Source organism: Gymnoscopelus braueri (assembly GCF_963280865.1).
Source record: "Gymnoscopelus braueri genome assembly, chromosome: 15".
Taxonomy (NCBI): Eukaryota; Metazoa; Chordata; class Actinopteri; order Myctophiformes; family Myctophidae; genus Gymnoscopelus; species Gymnoscopelus braueri.
In genome coordinates this window covers 28,878,725-28,903,678 of record NC_137620.1, presented here as the reverse complement: position 1 = coordinate 28,903,678, position 24,954 = coordinate 28,878,725, and the positions used below count along the sequence as shown (strand labels likewise).

At 42.6% G+C, this 24,954-nt stretch overlaps 1 protein-coding gene across 1 annotated transcript in view; it reads right to left on the bottom strand.

The window, feature by feature from the left end:
* Positions 1–2,560: 2,560 nt before the first annotated feature.
* Positions 2,561–24,954, bottom strand: part of LOC308101906 (uncharacterized protein) — a 30,656-nt gene continuing 8,262 nt past the window's right edge. The window contains exons 2-3 of the mRNA XM_080451445.1: positions 10,057–10,109; positions 2,561–3,451 (exon numbers count right to left, since the gene is read on the bottom strand). Coding sequence (XP_080307571.1) covers positions 2,632–3,451; positions 10,057–10,088 — 852 coding nt within the window. The 5' untranslated portion in view covers positions 10,089–10,109 and the 3' untranslated portion in view covers positions 2,561–2,631. The remainder of the gene's footprint in view (positions 3,452–10,056; positions 10,110–24,954) is intronic.

The window sequence follows — 24,954 nt, the reverse complement described above, 5'->3', positions numbered from 1 at the left end:
TGTCAACATAACACCGGGTGAATTTTAAATGGGACGAATAAATAAAAGAAATACAAGATAGAACTTCCAGAGATACAAAGTTAGTGCCAGACTGGAAACAGGTACACAAATGAACAAGCTGAGCACTATCATCATTACACACATTCTCACACACACACACACACACACACACACACACACACACACACACACACACACACACACATAAAAGATCCCAAAAGAGGAGTTAATGCATTGTATACAAAGTTGCACGTGGACATTTCTTCAATGGAGTAAAAAGAAAAAGTGAAAGAGGAGATGCATTAGTCTCTAGGGGTGAGGAGATGATCCGTATGAAAGCTTTGGGAGGAACCAAAAGAAACTGTTATGTCATGTCATAATAAAAACTAAATAGCTTTGTGAGCTTGTAGATCAGCTGTTTTCCGGCAAAGAGATTTAAGTGTAGAGGTGGGAAAAAGGAGGGGACCAAATATAAAGCCCTGGGGAACCCCAGTCAACAAAGTATACAAAGGTTAGAGCTTTTACCTGGCAGTGCATACACTAGGCTATTGGCACAACGGACATTTTTAAAATACATTTCTTTATTGTACATTAATAAACACATGGAATGAAAGAAATGATTTTGGCAGGCAAACAATGACTGAAAATGGGAGTCACAGTAAAAAAAAAAAAAATCTTTCCGGAAGATTATTCATTAAACAAAAGCTTAGTTTTTTTCTCCTTCATATACAGTAGTTGTAACTCTTTAAAAGGCCACCAAATGTGTTGTCTTTTAGCGAAAATATATTTTCTTTTGTACAGTCTAGCCTCAGTTACTGTAGTTTACTTTCAGATAATATGAAACAACTGAGCCAACGTCACAGGCCAGAAAAACAAACAAAAAAGCCCAGTAATTCCTTTCTGGCCAAAGCACGATGTCAGAAATTCATTATAATTCTTAAAAATCAATAATGATTCAAAAAAGAAAAGGAAAATCATTATTTATCGTAATTTGAGGTTGAGTTTAGACAGGTCTCCAGTGACCCTAAGATTAAGATTATGTTTAAAGCATGTGTTAGGTTCTCAAAAAAACAAGATCGTGCAAATACCGTCTTTGCTTCAGGGGCGGAAAGTCACGTCAATCAAACCCCTGACCCGCGCCATGGGCTCTTATCTGCTACCGCATGCTAAATGGCCTCATTTATAAAAGGTTCTTATACACTGATTTTAAGACAAGGAAAATGTGCTAATCATAGAAAGAAATCTTTATGTCATTATTTGCAAGTTAATTTGAACCTATACTGGAAGAAAACAGATTGATAGCGGTGTATATATACTGTATATTAATACATTTAGTGTTTACTTACTGTATGTGCTTTGAAACAAGAAACAAGCACAGTAAAAACAGTGTATGTTTTATAAATAAGGCCCGTATTTTCATGCACTTTACTCTGCTCCCTCCCCCTACCCCCACACACACACACACACACACACACACACACACACACACAAGTCTTTGCATGAATTCATGAGTTCCACAACGCTCAGAGATTCTCTCCGTGGTATTTACTGAGCCAGGTCCTACCTGACTGAACATATCATAAATAAGGGAATACAAAGACAGAGCATTGGTACATAAAAAAAAAAAAAAAAAAAAGGAATAACGTGATGACCTTTCCTCTGATGCTCACTCGGTTAAACCACGACTGAGCTCCCTGAAGAAACAAAAGGCAATGGCAAGCACCGTGTCTTCACTGTGAAAATATTGACTCTCTTGAATGTGAACCGGGCGTAGGGCACATGCTAATTGTGCTGCCTCTGTAGTGTATTACTACTTGCTCCCTGCTATCTATGATGCAGAGCAGTAGTCATTATGGCAAAGATGGCAGACGTTAAGTACTGTGGAGTTTCTGGGTCCGAAGGAGGAGTGTATAGCAAAAGCTAGATTCAAATGGGCTTTTTTTTTAAAAACAGGCTTTGTATGGCTGGCTGGCTGCTGGCAGTATTCACAGTCTATGAAACCAGATCCTCTCTTCATTTTGTAGCTTTATACAAATGTTGTGGTGTTGACTTGTTGTGCCGTCCTTTCCTTAGCAAAATGGACACGGTAATGTCATGAGTGACTGCAATTATACAACAACAAACAAGACTCCATAATCGATTTTGGAAAATGTTTTTTTGGGGGGGGAAGCATGTATTTTGTAAACCGGTTTTCCTTCATTTCAATTCATCTTCATGCATCTATCGTGCCACGTTCTTGTATAAAAATCTAGATTATTTCTTTGTGGCAGTGTTTCCCGTTTTGCAGGCTGTGACATTATATTTCCTCGGCTCCAAGTCACCGCTCTAAAAGTGTTTTAACCCATTGATACCTGGAACGCTTCTGTGTCACTTTAGATGCCTTTGGCTATTCAAAAATAGCAGATATACAAGCTCATAGCGCGGCACCGAGTGCCGCGCTACGAGCTTGTAGATCTGCTATTTTTGAAAAATCTTGATTTTTTTTTTTTTATAAAAAAAAAAAAAAACTAAGGATTTAGAAACATTTTTAAGAATCGCCTCAGGTCTTAATGGGTTAAGTTTCCGCGATGGTCAATGAGGAGCCGTAAATCCCCTGGACGTCCCCGACCTCTGCTGCAGAGAGCAGGACTCTCAGTCACACTCAAAGTCCTCCTCTCCGGCGGTGGCCGCCTCCAGGGCGGCGAGAGCCTCCGCCACCATGGAGTCCGTGACGCTCTCCGCGTCGTCGCACTCCGCCTCCTCATCCTCCTCCTCCTCCGGCTCGTCGTCCTCGCTCTTCATCACGCAGATCCCGCTCTCCATGGTGCCGTCGGGGGTCTTCGGCGGGCCCCGTTCGTCCGAGGACACGCTGGTGGTGCTGGTGTGGATGTCCACCGAGCGGACGCTCCCCTCGTCCCCCGTGTCGCCCGGGTCCGGCGTCCCCCCGACGCCCTCGTCCGCCGACAGGCTCCCGCTCCGCGTCCTGCACCTGTCCCCGATGGACGAGTCCCAGCCGTTGCCGGTCGCCCGGTGCCCTCGGTCCCCGTGATGGCTCTTTCTGCTGTCCGTGTGGTCGTACGGGGAGGGAGTGGAGTAGTCCCGCACGCTGGGGTAGACGGGCACCTGGCTGGGGCCTCGGTCCTGCGTGGCCCATCGCGGCCCCGGGGTCTCCGGCTGGATGATGTACAGGCGGCCGTCGGGGCAGGGCGCCGCGCTCCCCTGCCGGGCGAGCTCCCGCTCGGGCCCGCCGCCGTGCAGCCGGTTGACGTGGTTGTTGTCGGCCTCTAGCTTGAGGGTGCCGTCGTTGGACTTGCTGTAGCCCAGGTTGTGGAGGCCTTGCTTCTGCTTGTTGTGGCCGCTGAGCGGGTTCGGGCCCAGGGTGTCTCCTGAGAGGTGGTGCGGCTGGTAGAGGGAGCTGCCCGCAGAGTCACTCTTCCTCCCATCCACCGCAACGGACGGGTCATAGATGTAGCTGTGGGTTGTGTGTGTGAGAAAGACAGGGAGACAAAACAAAGAGAGACATAAATGGTAAGTGGTCTGCATTTATATGGTGCAAAGCACTTTACATTGTATGCATTGGGTGGACCCGTTCACACACATTGACACACTGATGGTGTGACGGCCCCTGGAGCCTTTGCCAGGGCTATTCTGTATTAACTTTTCTCTCTTGCAGTGCTGATTGGAGGGTGGAGTTGGAGGTAATTAGGGGAAGGGGAGACACCTGGCCACTGTCTCCCACATAAAACCATCCCTTCCACAATTTCCACTTTACTTCCACCTGGGCCACCCCCGAGCATGGCCACACACATAGGGAGAATTTGTGTTTCACTAATGTTTGCATTATTTGACAGTAAATAAAATCACGAATTTTTTGTTACAATTCACCCTAGTTTCCCCTTTATTTAGAGCCGGGCCATAGCTGAGTGGTTAGTGAGCCCGCCTAGGGAGCCAGAGGCCCTGGTTGCCCCATGTTCGATTCCAGGCCAGGCCAGCATATGTGTCGATGAAATGAAATTTGTCCCTGAGCAAGGCTCTTAACCCGTAATTGCTCACAGGTTCTCATTGGAAACAAGACCGCAAGGACTTTCATGAACGACCTGTTAAAAGGAATTATCCATTATCCATTATAACAATGGCAATGCTCAAGGTCTTGTGACAGGGAATCGAAAACTTTTCCCATTTCCTGACAATAAAGGCCTTTGCAGACAGGGTGCGATTATTCGCACGCATTTTCTAAATGAACACATGGTTCTCTATGACCTCATGCACACCGGCCCTGAAATTGTCTCGCATAAAAATTGCGAGCTTGTCTTTTGTATAAAAACAGGGGCAGCCCTACTCTACACTACTTACACACCAGACTAAAAAGGGCCAACACACAGGACTGTAAAGGCATGGGCTCCAGGTGTCAGATTTTACCTCTGAACTTGCGTGAATCAATGACACGCGCTGTCACACAACAAGGCCACCCCGTCGTGCAGTCACCACGCCTCACCAGATGCCATTGTTACACCTCAGAACGCACACAGTCGTGTCGTAGAAAAAACTAAACAAAAAAACGGACTGCCTTCTGTGGTGGAGGGATGTTAGCATCACTTGGTGTGACTTTACAGTGCACGGTATAGTACATGGGACCATGCATGTCGTGGGAGTGCAGCACGGAGAACACTTATTCATGCCGTCTTAATGTGGTCAGATTTAGTTTGTGTGTCTTCAAATCTTTGTAGCTCAGCAGAAGACAACTGGGTAGACAGGAGGAATGGAACTGTGACATGACCACACATGTACACACATAGACACACGTATTTAGGGATAAGAGATTCCAACCATAAACACGTTATGGTCGAAGGTTACTTTCGTGAGCCCGGTTCTCTGATGATATCATATACTTCTTCATACATTCATCATGTCGCACAGCGAAAATAGATTGGCTATGTTTGAAAAGGTTTGCTGTTACAACATGCCCAAAATTGGGATGTCAGAGTTGAAGAGGTAAAACGTAAACTTCACCAATTCACCTCTCATCTTAGTTCCACACCCTAAGTTCACCCTGAACACTCACCAGAACGCTAAAGAATTGAGAGTTGGCCCGCCCCGGACCCCTGGACAAGCGGTCCGGGCACCTAGGCTCCAATGTAGCCAGACAGTGCGTCGCGGGTTTGAGTCCCGATCCCGACAGCCTTTGGCTTTGCTGCTTGTCTCTCCCCATCTCTCTCTCCCCGTTTCCTGTCTACCTACTGTACTATCAATAAAGGCATAAAAAGCCCCCCAAAAAAATTGAGGGCTGGCAAAACAACCTCTCTTTGATGGGCCCTAGCCTGGCATTGGCCAGACTGATGACGTGGATTCACTCTCACGTTCCTCCACGGTATCAGTCTGGACTTCGGCCCATAGGGAGCGAGTATGAGAAATCAGAAAATGATCGGGCCAATCAACTGCTGTCCGTACAACAGTGAAAAGCATCAAAATCATTTTCTGATTTCTCATACTCGCTCCCTATGGGCCGAAGACCAGACTGATATGGGGAGGAACGTGAGAGTGAATCCATGTTATCAGTCTGGCCAATGCCAGGCAACCCCCCCCCACCCCCACCCCAAGAATCGCTGTACACGTGTACACACATACCCTCACACACACCTAGAGTGTCTGTGTCTATTTTGTGGACAGGGTAACAGGCTGTCAGACGTCTCCCACTGAGAGCCGTATGGTGTGTGCTCTGCACTTCCCTCTTGTTTTTCCATCTGCTACGGGACCCCCCTCCAAGCATCATGGCCCCCTCCAGTGCCCCCTCAATATCACACCTCTCCCCTCTCTTCTCTTCTCCTATTCTAGGAGCATCTCACTCTCTCTCTCGTGCACAAAGCATGCGCCATCTTTCTAATGTAGTTTGTGCTCGTTAATCCGATTTCTTTGGCTATTTAAAAAATAGCAGATCTACAAGCTCATGGCACAGAGTGCCGCACAATGAGCTTGTAGATCTGCAATTTTTGGCAAGAGACAACGTCACGCGACGGAGCATAAATGAAGCATTATTAATTTTGCAGAGAAAAGCCACAGTGACCTGAATTACCCCTTTAAGACGACGCGCAAACATGAACGCTGTCAAGTGCTCTCTGCTTTTACCACCTTTTACTGTCTCTGTCTGTCTCTCACATCACCACCTCCCTTCTCCACCTTCACAGCACTTAGTTGAGGAAATTAATGCTCTCTGCTCCTCTCCCTCTCTCCCACTGCTCTAGGTGCTGAGGTTTGCCTTCATCAAGCCAGACACAAAAATGAAGAACAGTGCGTGCATCAGTCACTTTCTCACTGTAAGTGCTTCTTTACAAAAAAAAACTGACAGGAAAAAAGATTGTGACAAAACAAAACACTATTAATGCATACTTGTAGGGCAAGGGAAGGGTGGGGGTATAGTGTCTATTGGTGCTTTCAGAAAATATTGCCGCAATGAGATTTCTTATAAATAATCGTCTGTAATGCCTTACGATATCCGAAATCCCAGTCGTATCAAGTCTCATGTCACAATATCAATAATATCGATTACCCAGCCCTATTAACACAACAAAACATCATGGCAATGTCAATTTGTGTGTCCGCAGCCCATACATTACATGCAGCAAACAATGACTGAAGTGAATGAGTTGAATAAAACGTAAATAAAAGTTTACGTGCAACAATTCCATGTGTTGGGTAACTGAAGCCATTAGCATGGCTTGCGCTATGTCATGGTGACAGAGGCAATGATTAGGGATGCCTCACCGCCACGCCCTCCAGGATGTGATCACAATACCAACCCCTACATCCTCCTACAACAGAGACCCAGGCCATCAGATCCATGCTCATGTAGAATGCAGCAGGTAGCCACGCCTATGGATTTTATGCCAACAGTACCATTACACTTAGTGTGTTTGGCTAAGTGAATAGGGGCTTCTGCACAAAGCATTTTTCATTTTAATGCAGGAAGGAAAAAGTTTAAAGCTGTGATAAGTAGTCTTGAAGCAAAGTTTTTGTAATGTTGGACAGGAATGCCAATAATAACAATTGGCTCTCCTTTCAGATGCTGTTGGGGTATTTAAGTACATTGGCACGTATCCTCTACATTTTAGCCCATCCTAACTATTTGGGCAACTACTGAATGCAGCGCTCGGGGGGCAGTTGAGGCTCAGTGCCTTGCTCAAGGACACTTTGAATCAACACTAGAAGCCAGAAGGAGCCAGGGAGTTGAACCGCGAACCCTCTGGTTCCCAAACGGCCGCTGTACCTCCCGAGCTGCCGACCCAATAGCACTCTTCTTCAATGTCTTTCCGTTCCAAGAACTGGAATGATGTTAATCGCAGTCCATTTCCAAACAAAGTCAGAATTTCTGGTGTGTTTGTTTTGAGTAGCATATGATCACACACACGGAATTAGCTCCTGTACTGCACGCCATGCCCACTTTGTTTTCCTCTAAGCCGGTGGTTCTCAACCTGTGGGTTGGGACCCCCAGGGGGGTTCCCACATGATTTTGGGGGGGGTCCCCAGATGACAGTGAAGTGACAATTTAAGGACTTTTCAGTCCTTTTTAATACCTCAAAAAAGAAAAAGATAAAAGGGAAAGAAATACCATTACTGCATTAAAAAGTAATCAACAAACTATATTATAAATATTAAGTTGTCAAATAACATAAAAAAGAGGCACAAATTGTGAAAATAGCCGATCTACAAGCTCACTACGCCTCACAACGCGAGGCGTTGTGAGATTGTAGATCTGATATCTTCACAATATTTATCTATGGAACTGAATCAAACTAAATGTAAAGCCTCAACTCCTACAATTCCACGTGCTTATCAGTGGTCCCCAGTGGTCCCGAGTTCAAATCTGATTATTTTGCGGGGTCACGGCCTGAAAAGGTTGAGAACCACTGCTTTAAGCGATGGGGGAATGTCTGATTGTCATGCTATTAGGGTTGGATTTGCTGGGTTGGTTTGCTTTATCAAAAGCATATTTGCCTCTGCTTTTGATATCTCTATCTCTGTAGGTCATTCATTTATATCGGCTATTTCTACTATTGATGTTTTTTTTCAAACAGAAATGTGATTTTCATCCATATGTACAGTAACAGTCAACAGACACAATCAAATCGTTAATCGCAAATATTTGAGTTACAATTAAAGGGATAGTTAAAATATTAAAAAATATATTTTGGGGGTGAATGATCTCTTTAATCGTCATGTAAAATGTCATAATCGTGACAGCCCTACCCTTCTGTTTCTGTTTGTTTGTTTGTTTACAAATGGATTCCCTGGCGGAGGCTTTGGGGGAGACCTGACATGTAGGTTGGTGTAAGTGGGAGTTGACCCAGTAACCCAGCCTGACCCTCCCTGCCAATCCCCACACACCACTAAGCCCAGAAACGTGACACCACCCCTCTCCGGTCAATTAGGGAGCAAGGAATGTAATGTGTGACAGTAAGAACCAGGGGAAGAAGGAAGGAAATGTGCTAAGAGCAGCGTTGGAAGAAGTACTACTTGAGTAAAAGTATCGACACTGCATTGTAGATATATTCTGTTACAAGCAGAAGTCCCGTATTTCAAATTGCACTTGAGTAAAAGTACAAAAGTATCGGCATCAAAATGTACTTAAAGTACCAAAAGTAAAAGTACTCATTGTGCAGAATGTCCCATTTCACAAGTTCAAAATATATATATTTTGAATAGCCGATCTACAAGCTCACAATGCGTCGCATCGCGACGCGTTGTGAGCTTGTAGATCTGCTATTTTCAAATGGCTAAAAAATGTATATAGGGCTGAAGTGGTTAGTGTGTTTTGTAATAATAATACAAATCTACAAAGTAACTAGAAACTAACGTTTTCATATTGTAGTGGAGTAAAAGTACAATATTTTCCTCTGAGATGTAGTGGGGTAGAAGTAAAAGTATTGAAAATGGTAAATACTGAAGAAAGTAACAATAACTCAAAATTGCACTTGAGTACATGTACTTAGTTACTTTACACCACTGGCTAAGAGGGTGCACATCATGTGTGTTCCAAAGAGTGTGTGCGTGTGCGTGTGCGTGTGCGTGTGCGTGTGCGTGTGCGTGTGCGTGTGTGTGTGTGTGCGTGTGCGTGTGCGTGTATGTCTGCGTGTGTGTGTGTTCGGTGTCTTCCCAGGACACAAACTTTCTAAAATATACAAATTAACCACTGGAGAGATGTGAAGGAAAAACGTGTGTGTGAGTGTGTGAGAGAGAGAGAGAGGGAGAGAGAGGGAGAGCCACTTAAGGAGGAGAGATTATAACTCTGGTATGTGAACTTAAATAAAACTCTCACTCGATCTCCCGCCACACCTCAAAAGAACATTAATAGTGACAAAATGCTTTGTTGGCTTCTAACAAAGGGGCCAGGCCTATAGAGCACTACAGTAGCCAGCGGGTGATGGATATTGGCATATTGACCCGCCGTTTATACAAAGAGCCCAAGTGAGGTCGCTCCGAGTCCAGACACATTATAAATGGACCTCTCACTATCTGCATGAAACAGGACAAAAAATCATTACGCGGGGGAGTAGATATTTGGCCCGGCGTTCCAAAGGGAAAAATGCTTGTCTAGTTTGCTACGAACAGACAGATAGCCTACTGGGGCAGAGGGAATTGTAGTGGCGATTGAAGGTCGCGGTTTTGTGATTAACCACTTAAACCATTATATATATACGTTGTTGACTGGGGTCCCCCAGGGTTCTATGCTAGGCCCCCTCCTTTTTCCCCCTCAAAATGTCTTCGCCGAAAATAGCTTTTTTATTATCTGAAAGTTCAACGTGAAAGTAGCTGATCTACAACCTCGACGTGGCACGTTGAGCTTGTAGATCACCTGTTTTTGCTGAATGTTTGTCCCCAGAATGGGGACGCAAGGGCCCACGAGGTAGTCTTATGAATAAATATTATTCCTTAAAGTCATACAATTATTGGTCTAGGCTAGTGATATACTGCTGTGCAAACAATATGTATTCGCACACACACACACACGCACGTACACGCACACACACACACGCACGCGCACGCGTGCGCACACACACACACACACACACACACACTTCTCACCTTTTTATCATTCGGCAGCATCGGCACCCCATTTGGCCAGCCGTGTAAAGGAGCTGTGAGGGGACATAAAAGCAAATTCATTTCAACTTTTTTATCTCAACAAACACACCCGAAAGCTGAAAGATTGCAACACAAGGCACAAATCTCCCCAAATTCACAGCGACAGGGCTTTTCAAAACAGGCCAAGTGCCATCATCAGCCTCGAGGTAGGTGACATTTTCGATCAGTGACATTTTCGCAATGATGCCCGGGTCCCCTCCCCTCATCGAGGAAAGGTTACTGCAGAAGCCCCTGTCATCATTCGCTCTTGAGCAGCGATGGAGGAAGTACTCACATGTTTTACTTAAGTAAAAGTATCAATACTGCAATGTAGTCCCGTATTTAAAATGTACTTGAGTAAAAGTACAAAAGTGTGGCCATCAAAATCTACTTCGAGTGCTGAAAGTAAAAGTACTCATTGTGCAGAATGTCCCATTTCACAAGTTCAAAATGTATAAAATATCTTTTGAAAATAGACGATCTACAAGCTCGCTAAGCTACTTGGACTTAGTGTGTGACTGCTATTAACTGAGACGTTTACCTCCCTGACATGTAAGCTAGGGCTCCAACTATGGATTATATTCTTAGTGATTATCCTACTGACACATTTTTTCGATTAATCAAATAATCGAAAAAGTATGTTGATTTTAACAAATTAACGTGAAAAAGATGAACCACTTTCACCCTATTCTTACTTCATCATACAACGGTGTCATGCAATACTAGTGTTGAAAATAGCTGACAATTGTATTTGAATTAAATCTATTATTGTTTTAAATCCATTAAATCCATTCGTTTGAATAACTGTCGCACCCCTACGTGCAAACGTTTTGTTGTTTTTTTTCTCCTTTCTCCTTCTTCAAGAGGGCTCTCTGGAGATGTCCCGAAGATTTCCGCCCATCCATCAGGCTTTGCTTTGTCCTTGGTCTCTACGGCATTTGTACATCAGGATGAAAACGGTGTCTCCCTGTATCACCGATAAAGATGTTATTGTCATCCATCACTATCTCTCGTGTGTGTCCGTGTGTCTCAAGTGTGCGCGCACAAGGCATTGTGTGTGTGTGTGTGTGTGTGTGTGTGTGTGTGTGTGTGTGTGCGTGTGCGTGTGCGTGTGCGTGTGCGTGTGCGTGTGCGTGTGCGCATGAGGATGGTGTGGTGACCTTTTCTCTCCTGGCGGCGTGTCAGGAGGGCTTTGGCATTTCATTGTCTGGGTAAATAATTAATCACCAAAGTCTCAAATAGGTTGTCTGCCAGGGAGAGAGTCAGAAGAGGGAGCAAGAAAGTGAGGAGAGAGGACACAGCCTCTCTTTGTAGAGTACTAGGGGACCCTATGTACCCACAAGACGGAACGCTTTCCAATCTTAACCCATCAAGACCGGGAAAGCGTCTGTGTGTCATTTTTAGATTTCTTTGGCTATTCAAAAAGTAGCAGATATACAAGCTCATAGCGTGGCAGAAAAATCGTGAAAACGTGTGCAAATCTTTGAATATATATATTCTTTTTTAAAGCGAACATTTTTAACTAAAATCTTTGCTTCTGCAAATATTTTTGGCGTCAAAATACATACAATTTTGGGGGTCCTTGACATGAAAAAGGATTAGAAGACATTTGTAGAATCCCCCAAAAGCAAAGATTTGAGTTCATATGTTTGCGTTAAAAAATATATATTCAAAGATTTACACAAATCAGAGCTTGTATATCTGCTATTTTTGATTTTTTTGCGTTCTCGGTTTTAAATGGGTTAACCAGCCAACACCCCGACCCTGTGGGGCAGTGGACAATATCTGTTACCTCTTGTGTGACTCGCAGCACCACAGAATCACAAGTGGAATCACAAACTGTGCCAAGAAAGTACGATAAATATACAGGAATTTGTCTGGAGGACTTGGGGAGTCATTGGTGCAGTCAGTGACATTAATAAAGGCTGATTTATGCTTGGTTTTGCGTGTCGGTGTAGCAGCGGATCGAAAATAGCAGAGCTGTGTTAAAGCTCGCTCTGTAGATCAGCGGTTCTCAAAGGACCCCCCAAATTGATGTGTATTTGGCCGTGGCGGACCCCCCCCATCTGAAAATGTTGTGTGCCAGGGACCCCCCAGAAGACAAGAGAAGATTTATGTTAAATTAATTCAAAATTATTCAAATGTTTCCATTTTCGATAATATAAAAATAAAAAAAAATAGCAGATATACAAGCTGTGAGAATAGATCTGCCATTTTTGAATAGCCAATGTATAAATGGATGAAGATAAAACTGTTGTGATGCTATGTTAACTACTTTTTCTGGGGGGGACCCCCTGGAACCGCCCCCCCCCCCCCCCCCACCCCCCAAGGACCCCTGGGGTCCCCACTTTGAGAACCACTGCTGCAGATCATAGATGAGCTTGTAGATCGGCTATTTTCCATGCGTGACACCGGCGCGCGACCAATTATAAATCAGGCGTAAGACTTTGACAGCACCTTTTATATTCCAAGCCAACAAATATTCTGACACACGTCACCACTATTCAAATGCCAGCCTTTTATCCTTCACTGTGTGTTTTCCTATTGTCATATTTTACATTATTCATCTTATCAGAAGCTGTACTGTGTCAGACACACCATCAGATTGGCCAGGTGTTTAGTGCATTGGTTCTCAAAGTGGGGTCCGGGAGGGGTACCAGGGGGTCCCCAGAAAAAAATGTTAATAAAGCGTCACAATCATTTTAACCCCTTTATCCATATTTTATGCTTTGGCTATTCAAAAATATTTTTGAAAAATCCCTTTTTTTTAAAAGCCATTTTAAACAAATCTTTGCTTCTGGGGGTCCCTGGCACATTTTCAGGTGGGGGTCCGCGGCCACATACATATCAATTTGGGGTTCCTTGGCACGAAAACGTTTGAGAACCACTGGTTTAGTGTGTACCGAATGCCAGCTGTTGTAGCGGTTGTGGACGGTAAAACAAAAATGACACACGTGTATGCATACTGTACCCATCAAGACCAGTGAAGTTTATACAAAAACACTATGATGGATCAGGAGGCTAAAGCTCTGGCAAAGCTCTTGTCCCGTAAATATCCCTTCACTTTATCCTCCTCCATTATCGGCACTGTCGGGCACAAACCGTGTATCACCATATTACAACATTTTATCATACATCATACTCATCAAGCATCATACAGTGTCAAACAAAAAAATAGCAACAATAGATGATCTACAAGCTCACAATGTGCCGCGATGCGGAACATGTGAGTTGTAGATCTTTTTTTTTTTGGAAAGTGTTTTTTTTTTCATTTTGTCTCAGAGACAGACAAAACTGTTACTTTTCAGGATTCAAATTCAAATTTAGCAAAAGTAGCAGATCTACAAGCTCAAAACGAGCTTGTGGAACTGCTACTTTTGATGCTTTTGTGTGACTCTGTAGTATGTTCAAGTGGGGCGAAAAAAAACACAAAAAGTTTAAATATGGAGATAAGAGGTTTCTGCCCGACAGCAACGACTTGCTGAAGAGTAACTGTTTTGAACATACAACAATACAAGGTTTCCAACCGACAGCAACATAATACACAGTATGATATAAGAGCTACATTGCAGCCGTGTGAACATGGCCTGTGGCTTTTGTATGACGGTAAACACGGAGACAAACAAAATCAGCAAGGATCTGCTGAGTTAGACTAACTGCTGGTTCCAGTGCCCAGCATGCCTTTTGTGAGCTGTCATCAAATCCTGTGTACCAGTGGGTTCTCAAAGTGGGGTCCGAGGACCCCCAGGGGTCCTTCGGGGGTTCCAGGGGTTCCCAGCAAAAGTAGTTGATTAACCACTTTATCCATTTATATTTTGGCTATTCAAAACAAATCTGCTATTTTTGAAAGTCTTTTCAGATGAGGGTCCGCGGCCAAATACATATCAATTTGGGGGTCCTTGACTTGAAAAAGGTTGAGAACCACTGTGTACAATGTACAAAGTACAATGTACAATGTTTGAGCAGACTGATGAAAGCCTAGTTTTCAACCGTTGTATTTACCATACAAAGGCTTCAGAGTGAGCTGGACAAATATGTGCACCTTATTCACCTGTTTCCTAGACTGTGTGTTTTCCACTTCCTGTCGGATTTCATTGGATATCATTAGTCATCTGACCAGTTTCATTGGATTTCATTGGATCAAATCGACAGGAAGTGGAACACACACAGGAAGTGAAAAGCCTAGGAAACAGGTGGATAAGTGCCTCTGTGTCAGTTTGAAGTTTGTTGGTTCCTACCTACCTGCTGCTACAATGGGGCGGAACTACTTTTTGGCGCAGTAGTGTTTCCGCCTGGACGTTTTTTAACGACACACGCTTATCACTTCAACATCATCACACATTAATAATGTTGTCTTTGGGATGTACATGAACGGAAATATTACCGCGACTCGGGTCGCTATAATGGCGTACGGACATTACCGCAAGTGACTGCAAAGAGAAGATAGTAAGTGCAACATTATGACATTATGATCACTTCTTTTTGGCTTGTTTGCATAGACCTGGTTGCTTGTTTATCTTGCAAAATCTGGCAACCCTTTGCACGCTTAACAAATGTTTTTTTTTGGTGGGCTTGTTTCTTAAAGTGCAGTTGCTTATCGCAACGAGTTGTGAGCTTGTGGATGTGCAATTTATGTGTTTTAAAGGGCGAAGGGCTTGCTTCTTTTGGTTGTGTTTTCATAGACCTGGTTGCTTGTTTCTCTTGCAAAACCTGGCAACCCTTTAAAAAAAGAAAATCTCTCCTGTTTTCTTTTGGTCAAGCAGAACTGTTGTTTATAGAGACGATAACGTGGGTAATAATGTTTTCTTTGAGATGTACATGACACGAAAATTACGGAAATATTAACGTGCCTGGGGTGGCTAAGTATATGGAATACGGACATTACCTTGAGTGACTGCAAAGACGTAGTAAGTGGCAAATGTTTAATTACTATTAGCCATTTACTCTTGCCAACGGCGTTCCCTTCCGGTGTGGTTCGTACTGAGCCAAAATATTGCTGAAAGAAAATAAGTATGAATAAATATGCTCCAAAGAGCCAAATGTATTAGTGAACAATTAAAAGTAGACGAAACAAAGCCTATATGTATGATGGACGTTGTGGTGAACTTTGTCTGAACATTTGACATGTTCTTGTGGTAGAACAGTGGTTCTCAACCAGTGGTCCGGGGACCACCAGTGGTCCTTGAGGGGGTTCCAGGTGCTCCCCAGCTAAATGATGGAGAGTTGGTAACCAAATGGACCCTTGTATATCTTTAACTCTCAAGAGTTAAATTATTATTAAACATCTGCATTACTTAATTTACAAGAAGTCTACACAATTAGAGAATGTAGAAGAATTGTTATTTTGATGAACGTTTGCCTGTTATCTCTCCTATTGGTACCAACATCAATACAGTGAAACAGTGGATACAATGTTATCCAACGATAACAAAATATTGAAAAAAAAGTCTTGGGGTCTGAGAGGCTAAATCTCATCAAATGGTGGTCCGTGGCTCAAATGCCGAATAAATAATGGACCCTTGATATGACAAGGGTTGAAAACCACTGTGCCGTAGAACATAGCTACAATGAAAAGAGGACAGCGATAACAGGACATGAAAGGAAGCACTGTAAAGTGCAGGCTAAATTAAGCCATTAAGACCGGGAACGCATCTGTGTCACTTTAAGATTAATTTGGCTATTCAAAAAATATCAAATTTATTTTCGGGAAAAAAACGTGAAAATTTGAACAGTTTTTTGTTGCTATAATATCAGTGGTTCTCAAAATGTTTCATGTCAAGGACCCCCAGAATGATATGTATTTGGCCGCGGACCCCCCATCTCAAAATATGTTGTTCCAGGGACCCCCAGAAGCAAAGATTTTATTGCTGGGGACCCCCCCCAAGGACCCCTGGGGGTCCCCGGACCCCACTTTGAGAACCAATGGACTAGAGCAGTGGTTCAAGGACCCCTGAATTGATATGTATTCGGCTGTGGACCCCCCATCTGAAAAGGTTTTGCGCCAGGGACCCCCAGAAGAGAAGAGGGTATATGTAGGATGAATGGGTGATATATCGACAGTATATCAATATTGTGATATGAGGCTAGATATTGTCTGGTATTTTTGCATATCGTAATATTGGTGATTTGGCAAAAGTGTGTAAATGGTCCAGCCAGCCAGACCATTATACTGCATGATGCCACTATGTCTCTGTTTCCTGCCTCTCTGCACATGTACCTCCACTGAAATCACTTAACACTTATTAAACCCTACTTAGTTGTCCGGGGGTCTCCCAGGGATCTATCTAAAGTAGGTCTGCTCCTTTTTCCCCTCAACATCAAATCTCTTTGCCGAAAATAGAGAGCGGTGTGCTGCCAAAGGCTGTGGCAGTTTTAAGCCCTGTTGTCAAGAATTGTAAAAAGAAATGTAGCGTAAAATAGCTACAAGCTCACAACGTATTGCGATGTAGATCGGCTACTTTTACTATTTGTCTGAGATTTTTGAATCTCCCCAATGACTACCCCATATTACAATAGAAACACAAAAACTTTTTTTTTACTTAAAAAAAGAAAGAAAAACTAGCAAACCTGCTTTAAAAATGAATCAAAACTCAACTGAAATTGAAGACAAAAAAGTAATAAAAAAACCGAATGAAAAACACAAAACTATAATAACCTTGGGTGGTTGTGGCAGACTGTCAGTTGAATATGTATAATCATGTGGCTAATGAACAGCTTTTGCAGTTGGAAGAAGTCATCTCCAGATATAGCTATATGTGTCAATATGTTTATGATTCCATGTGTGTATTTTTGACAGTATTGAAAATCATATCATTGTTTCTAAAGACCCTGGTATACAATAATACTAATACTGCCCAAGCCTATAGCAGATACGTTTATCAATAGAAAGAGTGGGCCACCATGCCAAAGTTCAACTCCCTGCAGTGCTCTTCAAAACCTTTTTTTATGGCCAGCTCCAATCTTACTCTTGTCTCACTACATTAAGCTCAGTTCTGGTCCTAAAGTGTGTTCACATATGCCGGTATGAATAGAATTTTAACACAAATACTAAATGTAAATGTCATCACATTTTGTGTATTGTCTCACTTACATTTAACAGATCTTCATCTAATCTGCAAGACACTCCCTCAGTCAGTATTTTATGTATTTCATAAACATTGAAGTTAATTCTTATAAATACCTGGGCATTTGGCTAGATGCCAAGCTCTCATTTAAGGTTCATATCGAGAACCTAATCAAAAGATTAAGGGGACAAATAGGTTTCCTCTATAGAAACAGGTCCTGTTTTTCTTTTTCCAGCAGAAAGACTATAATTCAATCTGTAATAATGTCTGTTTTTGACTATGGGGATATATTGTATATGCATGCTTCACTCTCCACACTGAAGCCTCTTGAAGCAGTCTACCACAGTGCCCTGCGTTTTATTACTGGCGATGATTATCTCACCCATCACTGTATTTTATATGATAAAGTGGGTTGGCCATCTCTCGCAGTGCGTAGAGAGCAACATTGTATTTTATTTATTTATAAGGCCTTGTGTGGAAAGCTTCCTTTGTACCTATCCTCGCTTCTTAAACCAAAGGTTACTGGTCATTCAACACGCTCACAACCCCACATTAGATATACCAGTCCTCGTAAGAGCAGTGAACAAGGAAAGACTGCTTTTATGTATTATGCTCCACACAAATGGAACAAACTTCAGGATTCTCTGAAACTGGTGCGATTGGTCTCAATAGAGACATTCAGGGTGCTTCTCGAGGACTCACTACATAGGGACTGCACCTGCTTCATGTAACTCTGTTTATTTGCATCTGTGACACTGTAATATGATTCAAATGTTTGTTATTGTTTTTCATTATTGTATTTTATATGCTGTGATCAGGGCGTCCTTGAAAAAGAGAGCTTGCTCTCAACGGGCTTCCCTGAATAATTAAAGGAAAAAGAAAGAAGAATTCTGGTCTATTCATTTTAAAGGGAAACATCATATAGCAAACCTTACTCCCCACATACTATCTCATTGTACCAAAATAAAAATAAAATAGAATAAACCCAAAATGCATTAATTAGTAGAACAGTGGTTCTCAAAGTGTGGTCCATGGACCCTCAGGGTTCCTTGAGGGGCTTCCAAATAATGGACTCTTGCAGGTCTGTCTGAGTAGGCAGCCGTTCCGGTAGGAGACACAAAGGAGACCTGTGTCTCCTACCGGAACCGCTGTCGGTCATCAAATTATTGGCTTAGGACGACAGACCAAACCAGGGCCCCAAGCGTACTGAAAGAAAAAACTCTCGCACACTGTCTTCAAATGCAAGAAAAATATTTAGTGGGAATAACAACAACGTTTCCGTCTGTTAGACCTTCATCACGTTATCCTAAGGAGGTAGATAACCTGATGAAGGTCTAACAGACCCAAACGTGGTTGAATTTCCACTAAATCTGTGTACGGGAGTTTTTTCTTTGACTAAATATTTAAAAAAAGGCTTAACCATGCACTTTCAACCTGGCATCCACATTTCTGGGCATGTCATTAAAGGCAAAAGGTTTCGGAAATCTTCAAAAATTGTAAACATGGCAGATCTACAAGCTTGTGACGCAATGTGAGCTTGTATGTTGGCTATTTTCACTACTTTTGCCCGACACTGTCATGTGACAAAGTATAAAATAGGGCTTTAATCTATTGGAAAAAACATTAAAAAATTGAGTTACAAGGTTTCTCATGGTAGGGGTGCAGTCAGACCTTGGAAGGGCCTTTAACTAAAGATTGTAGTGTCTTGAGACTGGATGTGGAAATGAAGAATCTCTGCATGTCAGCAGTTTTATATTGGAAGGCAAATCCGCTTAAACCCGTTTTTTACCCTGCTTACTATTTCAGAACAGATAAAACCAAAGTAAGGTCTCTACTTATAACAAAGTTCATATAATTCACCACATCACTTCACAATATCCATCATAGCATGGCATCAGAAAAGCCTATATGAGGCCTATTCAATAACATATAACAATATTATTCATTAAATGGTTGTCCTTATATTAGTGGTTGTTTACCTGGAGTTAAGTTACAATCAGTTTGGACTTGAGACATTGCTAGAGTTTTAGACTTTTAGTTTAGTTCCTAAACCTTTCCATGCCAAGGACCCCCAAATAGCTATAGGCTCTGGCTGCAGCCCACTATTGAGACATTTGGCTCAAAATCTGTGGCAGAATTTTTTTTATTAAAATCTTTTGTAAATAGCAGATCTACAAGCTCACAATGCGACGCATTGTGAGCTTGTAGATCGTCTATTTTCAAATGGCCGAAATATATATACGTAGGGCTGAAGTGGGTAATGTATGTTTTGTAATAATAATCACAATCTACTAAGTAACTAGTAACTAAAGTTTTTCAAATAATTGTAGTGGAGTAAAAGTATAATATTTGCCTCTGGGATGTAGTGGAGTAGAAGTAAAAGTACAGAAAATGTAAAATACTCCAGTAAAGTAAAAATACCTCACAATTGTACGACTTTGTACGACTTCAGCCATTTTCAACCTATCTTCATATAATACAGTAGGTCCTCACTAATGCTCCTGATAAAATTGTGTCATTTTTTCCTACTCAGTCTGTGGAGGGCTGTAGACTCTTCAGAAACCCGCCTACCAGTGATCATCGTTAATAATATATTTTTTAAGATCAACATTTGGGGGGGGGGGGGAACAATAGCTTCCATTATACAGTAGAATGCTTACTTTCCAGGAATAGAAAGCCTGCAGTTTCTATCAGCTTGGATTCCCCATTGATGCTGTCACTGGTAGGCAGATTTCTGAACTGTCCAAAGCCCTCCTCTGAGACACAGACTGAGTAGACAAAAATGGTGCCATTTTATCATGAGTATTAGTGAGGACCTATTAGAAGACAGGTTGAAAATGGGTGAAGTCGTCCTTTAAGTACAGTACTTGAGTAAATGTACTTAGTTACTTTACATCACTGCTTAAAATATAGCAAAAAATGTAATCTAAATACAAATATTTTCCAAATGGCCCCACTGGTGGCAAGTCCACACTTTGAAAACCTGTGAAAACACTGTATGTCAGATCTGTGCCACTGTAGACCTTCATCATGACTGTATGTGTACAGTTTGTCACAATGACACAACACTAATTTATAACGAGATTTGTTTTGATACCCCCCAAAAAAACATCCTTGGCTGTTTGTCCTGACCGTACACTACACCAGCAGACAGGTCTACTAATAGCTGGCTGTCTGTGTGGGTCGGAAAAAAAAGTGTTGGGTTGCAAATTTGCAAGGCAAAAGTTTTCCTTGGGTTTGGCTGGGTGCTGACAATGTGATTGTGGTGTGTTACCTGCCTCGGGGAGGCCATTCTGCTGCTGGTCAGCTGAAAGTCACAAAGTCATAAGGGCCACGAGATGACACATGCGCACACGCACACGCACACGCACACGCACACGCACACGCACACGCACACGCACACATGCAGGCAGGCAGGCACATACACGCACACACACACGCGCACGCACAAACAAACAAACAAACGCACACACGACACAACACGTACAATCTTAGCCAGGCTAGGCCTGGAGCTAAAGAAGCTTAACTCCATAGGACTGCCCTGATAACCAAACAACAGTGCTGGCTCTAAAAGTCAAGGACCACTCCCAAGAACTCTGCTCTGCACTGCACGAGGAAGAAACAAGACAAATTGTTCCCTGTAAAGCCGAGTTAATATTGTTGGTTTGGCTCCAGTGCGTCTACATGCAGGTGACATCATTGTCACGTTGTGTTTAAAGAGCAAATACTTATTAGACACGCGCAGTGAGAAACAGGAAAGTGACCAGGACATACTGTATACACTATGCTAATATGAATATAGATTATGTGTCAACCTCTCTCTCTCCACACACACACACACACACACACACACACACACACACACACACACACACACACACACACACACACACACACACACACACACAATCTTCTCTTTAACCACTTAAGCCCCACCATCTACAGTATATTGTGGGGAAAGCTTTCGCCGAAAATAGCAAATCAACAAGCTTACTGCGACGCGTTGTAAGCTTGTCGATCGGCTATTTTCGGGGCAAAATCCTTAACATGAAACGCTTGAGAACCACTGAGTCAAAGTGCCCTGCTCGGATACAACAGTGTATCTTCAGGTGGATACTGTAGTGTAAATCAACTAGTAATTACAGTATCCACACGAGCAAGAGTCATTTCACACGATGATATTGGGCCTATGTGAATGAGACACAGTCTGGCCGCTGTGTTGGATGTTATACAGTCCTCTTGGCCTGTAGGCTACAGTAGTCAATTACACCCGCATGCATGACAGCAGGGAAGTCACCAGCAACTTCTATATTATTAGTTTTTATATCCCCCCAGCAGCACTACAGCACCATGACAACACCCTTCACTTTGAAACAAACTACAGCCAATAGATTTCCTCCTCCCCAAGTAGTGTTTCTGTGTTATCCCATTGAGACCGGGAGCGCATCTGTGTCATTTTTTAAAGATTTCTTTGGCTATTCAAAAATAGCAGATATACAAGCTCATAGCGCGGCACCGAGTGCCGCGCTATGAGCTTGTAGATCTGCTATTTTTTGGAAAAGATCGTGGAAGGTTTGTGCAAATCTTTGAACGTATATTTTTTAATGCGAGCATTTTGTAAAACATTTTGTTCCAGTGACCTCCAGAAGCAAAGATTTGAGTTCAAAATGTTCGCTTAAAAAATATAATACTCAAAGATTTGCAAACATTTTCAATCTACAAGCTCATAGCGTGGCACTCTGTGCTGCGCTACGAGCTTGTAGATCTGCTATTTTTGAATAGCCAAAGTATAAAATAATGGCTGTAGCTCAAATCTAAAATGACACAGATGCGTTCCCGGAATGAATGGGTTATTGCAGGCCTTCACGTTGTTACGAGAGTTTTTGATATATTATAAGCAAGCTGTATACTACAGTTAGCTGAGTGCACTGTGTGGAACTGTGTGCGATTGTGGATTTATTTGGACTGGATTTATTTAGACTTATTTAGACTGAAACCAGGCACAGGTCCTTTTTTCTTCTTTTTTTTTACCTGGCTGCACTTTGGCCATTACTTTGTGACTATACAGTACACTAAAAGTGCTCTGATGATTAAACACTCGGCTGAGTGCTATGGAGCAACTTAATACAGTCATGGTGTAACGTAATGCATTGAACTATACAGTAGATAAGGAGAATAAAAGACCTACAAGATTAGTCAGAGATTGAAAACAAATCGGTCAATAAAAGGGCTTCAAAAGCCATGCAGCCACAGTCCTTACGGTAACCAATATCAGCTGACTCATATTTGCATCGGAACATCCAAATGACCAATCATGCAGTGGCCCTGGCGAATTTCCAGTGTCATAATGAGGTTGAGAATTCGATCTGTGTCAAATGACGATCATTCATTCGGATATTGGCCATTGTTCATAGGAAATAATAGCACTTTATCTGGCCCTTTATGCCAGCCGATTGATTATATTGCCCCTGTATTTATGGCGGGGAAGATAGGTGGTGGATTACTGACAGAGAGGAATTTCAGCAGTAGCACCTTGGCCAGGCTCTCTGTATTGTGCTCTCTCTCACTCTCTCTCTCACACACACAGGTTTCTTCAGAGGAAATCGAAACGTTCCATCTTGGAAAAAGAGGTGCAATAAAAGCGAGATTGCTGTAGATTGTTCCCTAAATGTGAATTCGATTGAAGTCCGGGAAAGCCAGCAGCCAGCCATGGCAGTCAAGGCCATTTTGAACAATTGCTGTAGGTGGGAAAGTCTTCTTTGCGGGTATACTGCTACTGTACGTACCTTAAACATAGTATAGGGTTTCCTCTGCAACGTGTCCAATTGAAAAATATTTGATGTGGGTTTTGTTTAGTTTCTTTTAGTATACTATACTTACAAAAAATAAATAAAAATAAATAAGGTGGTCATTTTCACATTACGTCCAATGTTCCACCATTCCACCATATTCTGGTTCCAACAGAATATTTTAAGGCAACAGCTTAACATTATACTATCTACTGCAGATACTGAAGTCCATGAATGCTCAATGTAAGAAAGGTCAAGGCTTTAGCTGGCAGGATATATCGATTCAAAAGGAAGAACTATCTGCACACTGAAAAATAAGCTCTCAATATTAAAGTTCAGTGGTAAAGTCCCTGCCCTCCACCACGGAGGATGTGGGTTCAAATCCACCGTGGTGCATCCGGCTTTGTCGTAAATAGGTAAAGGGACTGCATTTATATAGCACCTTTCTGCAAAGCACTTTACGAGGCATTTCACATCCACTCATTCACATTCACACACCGATGGCAGAGGAAACCATGCTAGGCACCAACCTGCTCATCCTGGAGCAGTTCATTGTCTTGCTCAAGGACACTTTGACACGCGGCCAGGTGGAGCCGCGGGAACCTGCTGATTCCAAGACGGCTGCTCTATCTCCTGAGCCACAGCCGCCCTGAATTCAATATTGGAAGCTTATTTTTCATTGTGTGCATATATTATGTGTTCCTTTGGTAGTTATTTCGGCTGAATTGGGTTGTATGTGCACAATAGTTTACCTTTCTTTCAGGATAATGGCTGTATAAATGCCATAGCTGTTGTCTTGCCTAATCAACTGTCTCTCTGTCTCAGATCAAAAAACGAAATATAAGGTGCTCACAATACTGTTCCAACATCTACCATATCTGATATGGGTCGTTGTTGTTGTTGTGCTCCTGTAAGTGAAAACCGTCCACCATATCTGTGCAACTGGTGGTTTGAGTTGCTGGTCTAAACACTGCACATACCGACCGAGTAAAGCCAAATAGAGGCATAGTATACGATGTACCGCACAAGAGAATGGAACATCAGCTTGGGATCATTGCAAAGTGAAACTGGGGCTTCGCTAATAAATCACCGAATCTCCCGTCTCCCTGTCCTTTCTGTCCGCGGTAATTGAACACAGGAGACAGGCTGGCGTTGTTAGAGGAGTGATGATGCTCGAGGCATAGATATGAATTCTCTTGCTTTTCTGTGGCAGGCCTCTGGTGGACTGTGGAACAAAGACACCCGAGCCATAACCGACAAGAACACTACTGTTGTTCTGTCACAGGTTTATCTCTGCTAGGCCTTTCAGAAAGGCCAGCTTATGCAAGGCATTATTAAGTTATAGAGTCATCGTTATTCTTGTGTGTGTGTGTGTGTGTGTGTGTGTGTGTGTGTGACAGTGGTGTAAAGTAGCTAAGTACATTTACTTAACTACAATTTTGAGGTACTTTTACTTTACTGGAGTATTTCCAAATTGTCTATATTTTTACTTCTACTCCACTACTGTACATCTCAGAGGCAAATATTGTACTTTTACTCCACTACAATTATTTGAAAACTTTAGTTACTTTGGAGATATACATTATTACATTATAAAACTGCATACATTATAAAACATACATTAACCACTTTATCCCTATTTTATACCTATTTGAATAGCCGATCTACAAGCTCACTGTCTGTGTGTGTGTGTGTGTGTGTGTGTGTGTGTGTGTGTGTGTGTGTGTGTGTGTGTGTGTGTGTGTGTGTGTGTGTGTGTGTGTGTGTGTGTGTGTGTGTGTGTGTGTGTGTGTGTGTGTGTGTGTGTGTGTGTGTGTGTGTGTGTGTGTGTGTGTGTAGGGACAGTGAGAAGGGAGATCATATTCATGTGGGTGACTTGTGAGGGTGTGGTGATGGTAAAGTTGGCTAACTGGTCTGACATCCCTCTCATACTCCTTTTCTCTCTGGTTCTTCACCTCAATCTGTCTGCAGCGTGCCTCATCCGTTATACATCTACTCCTGTGCGC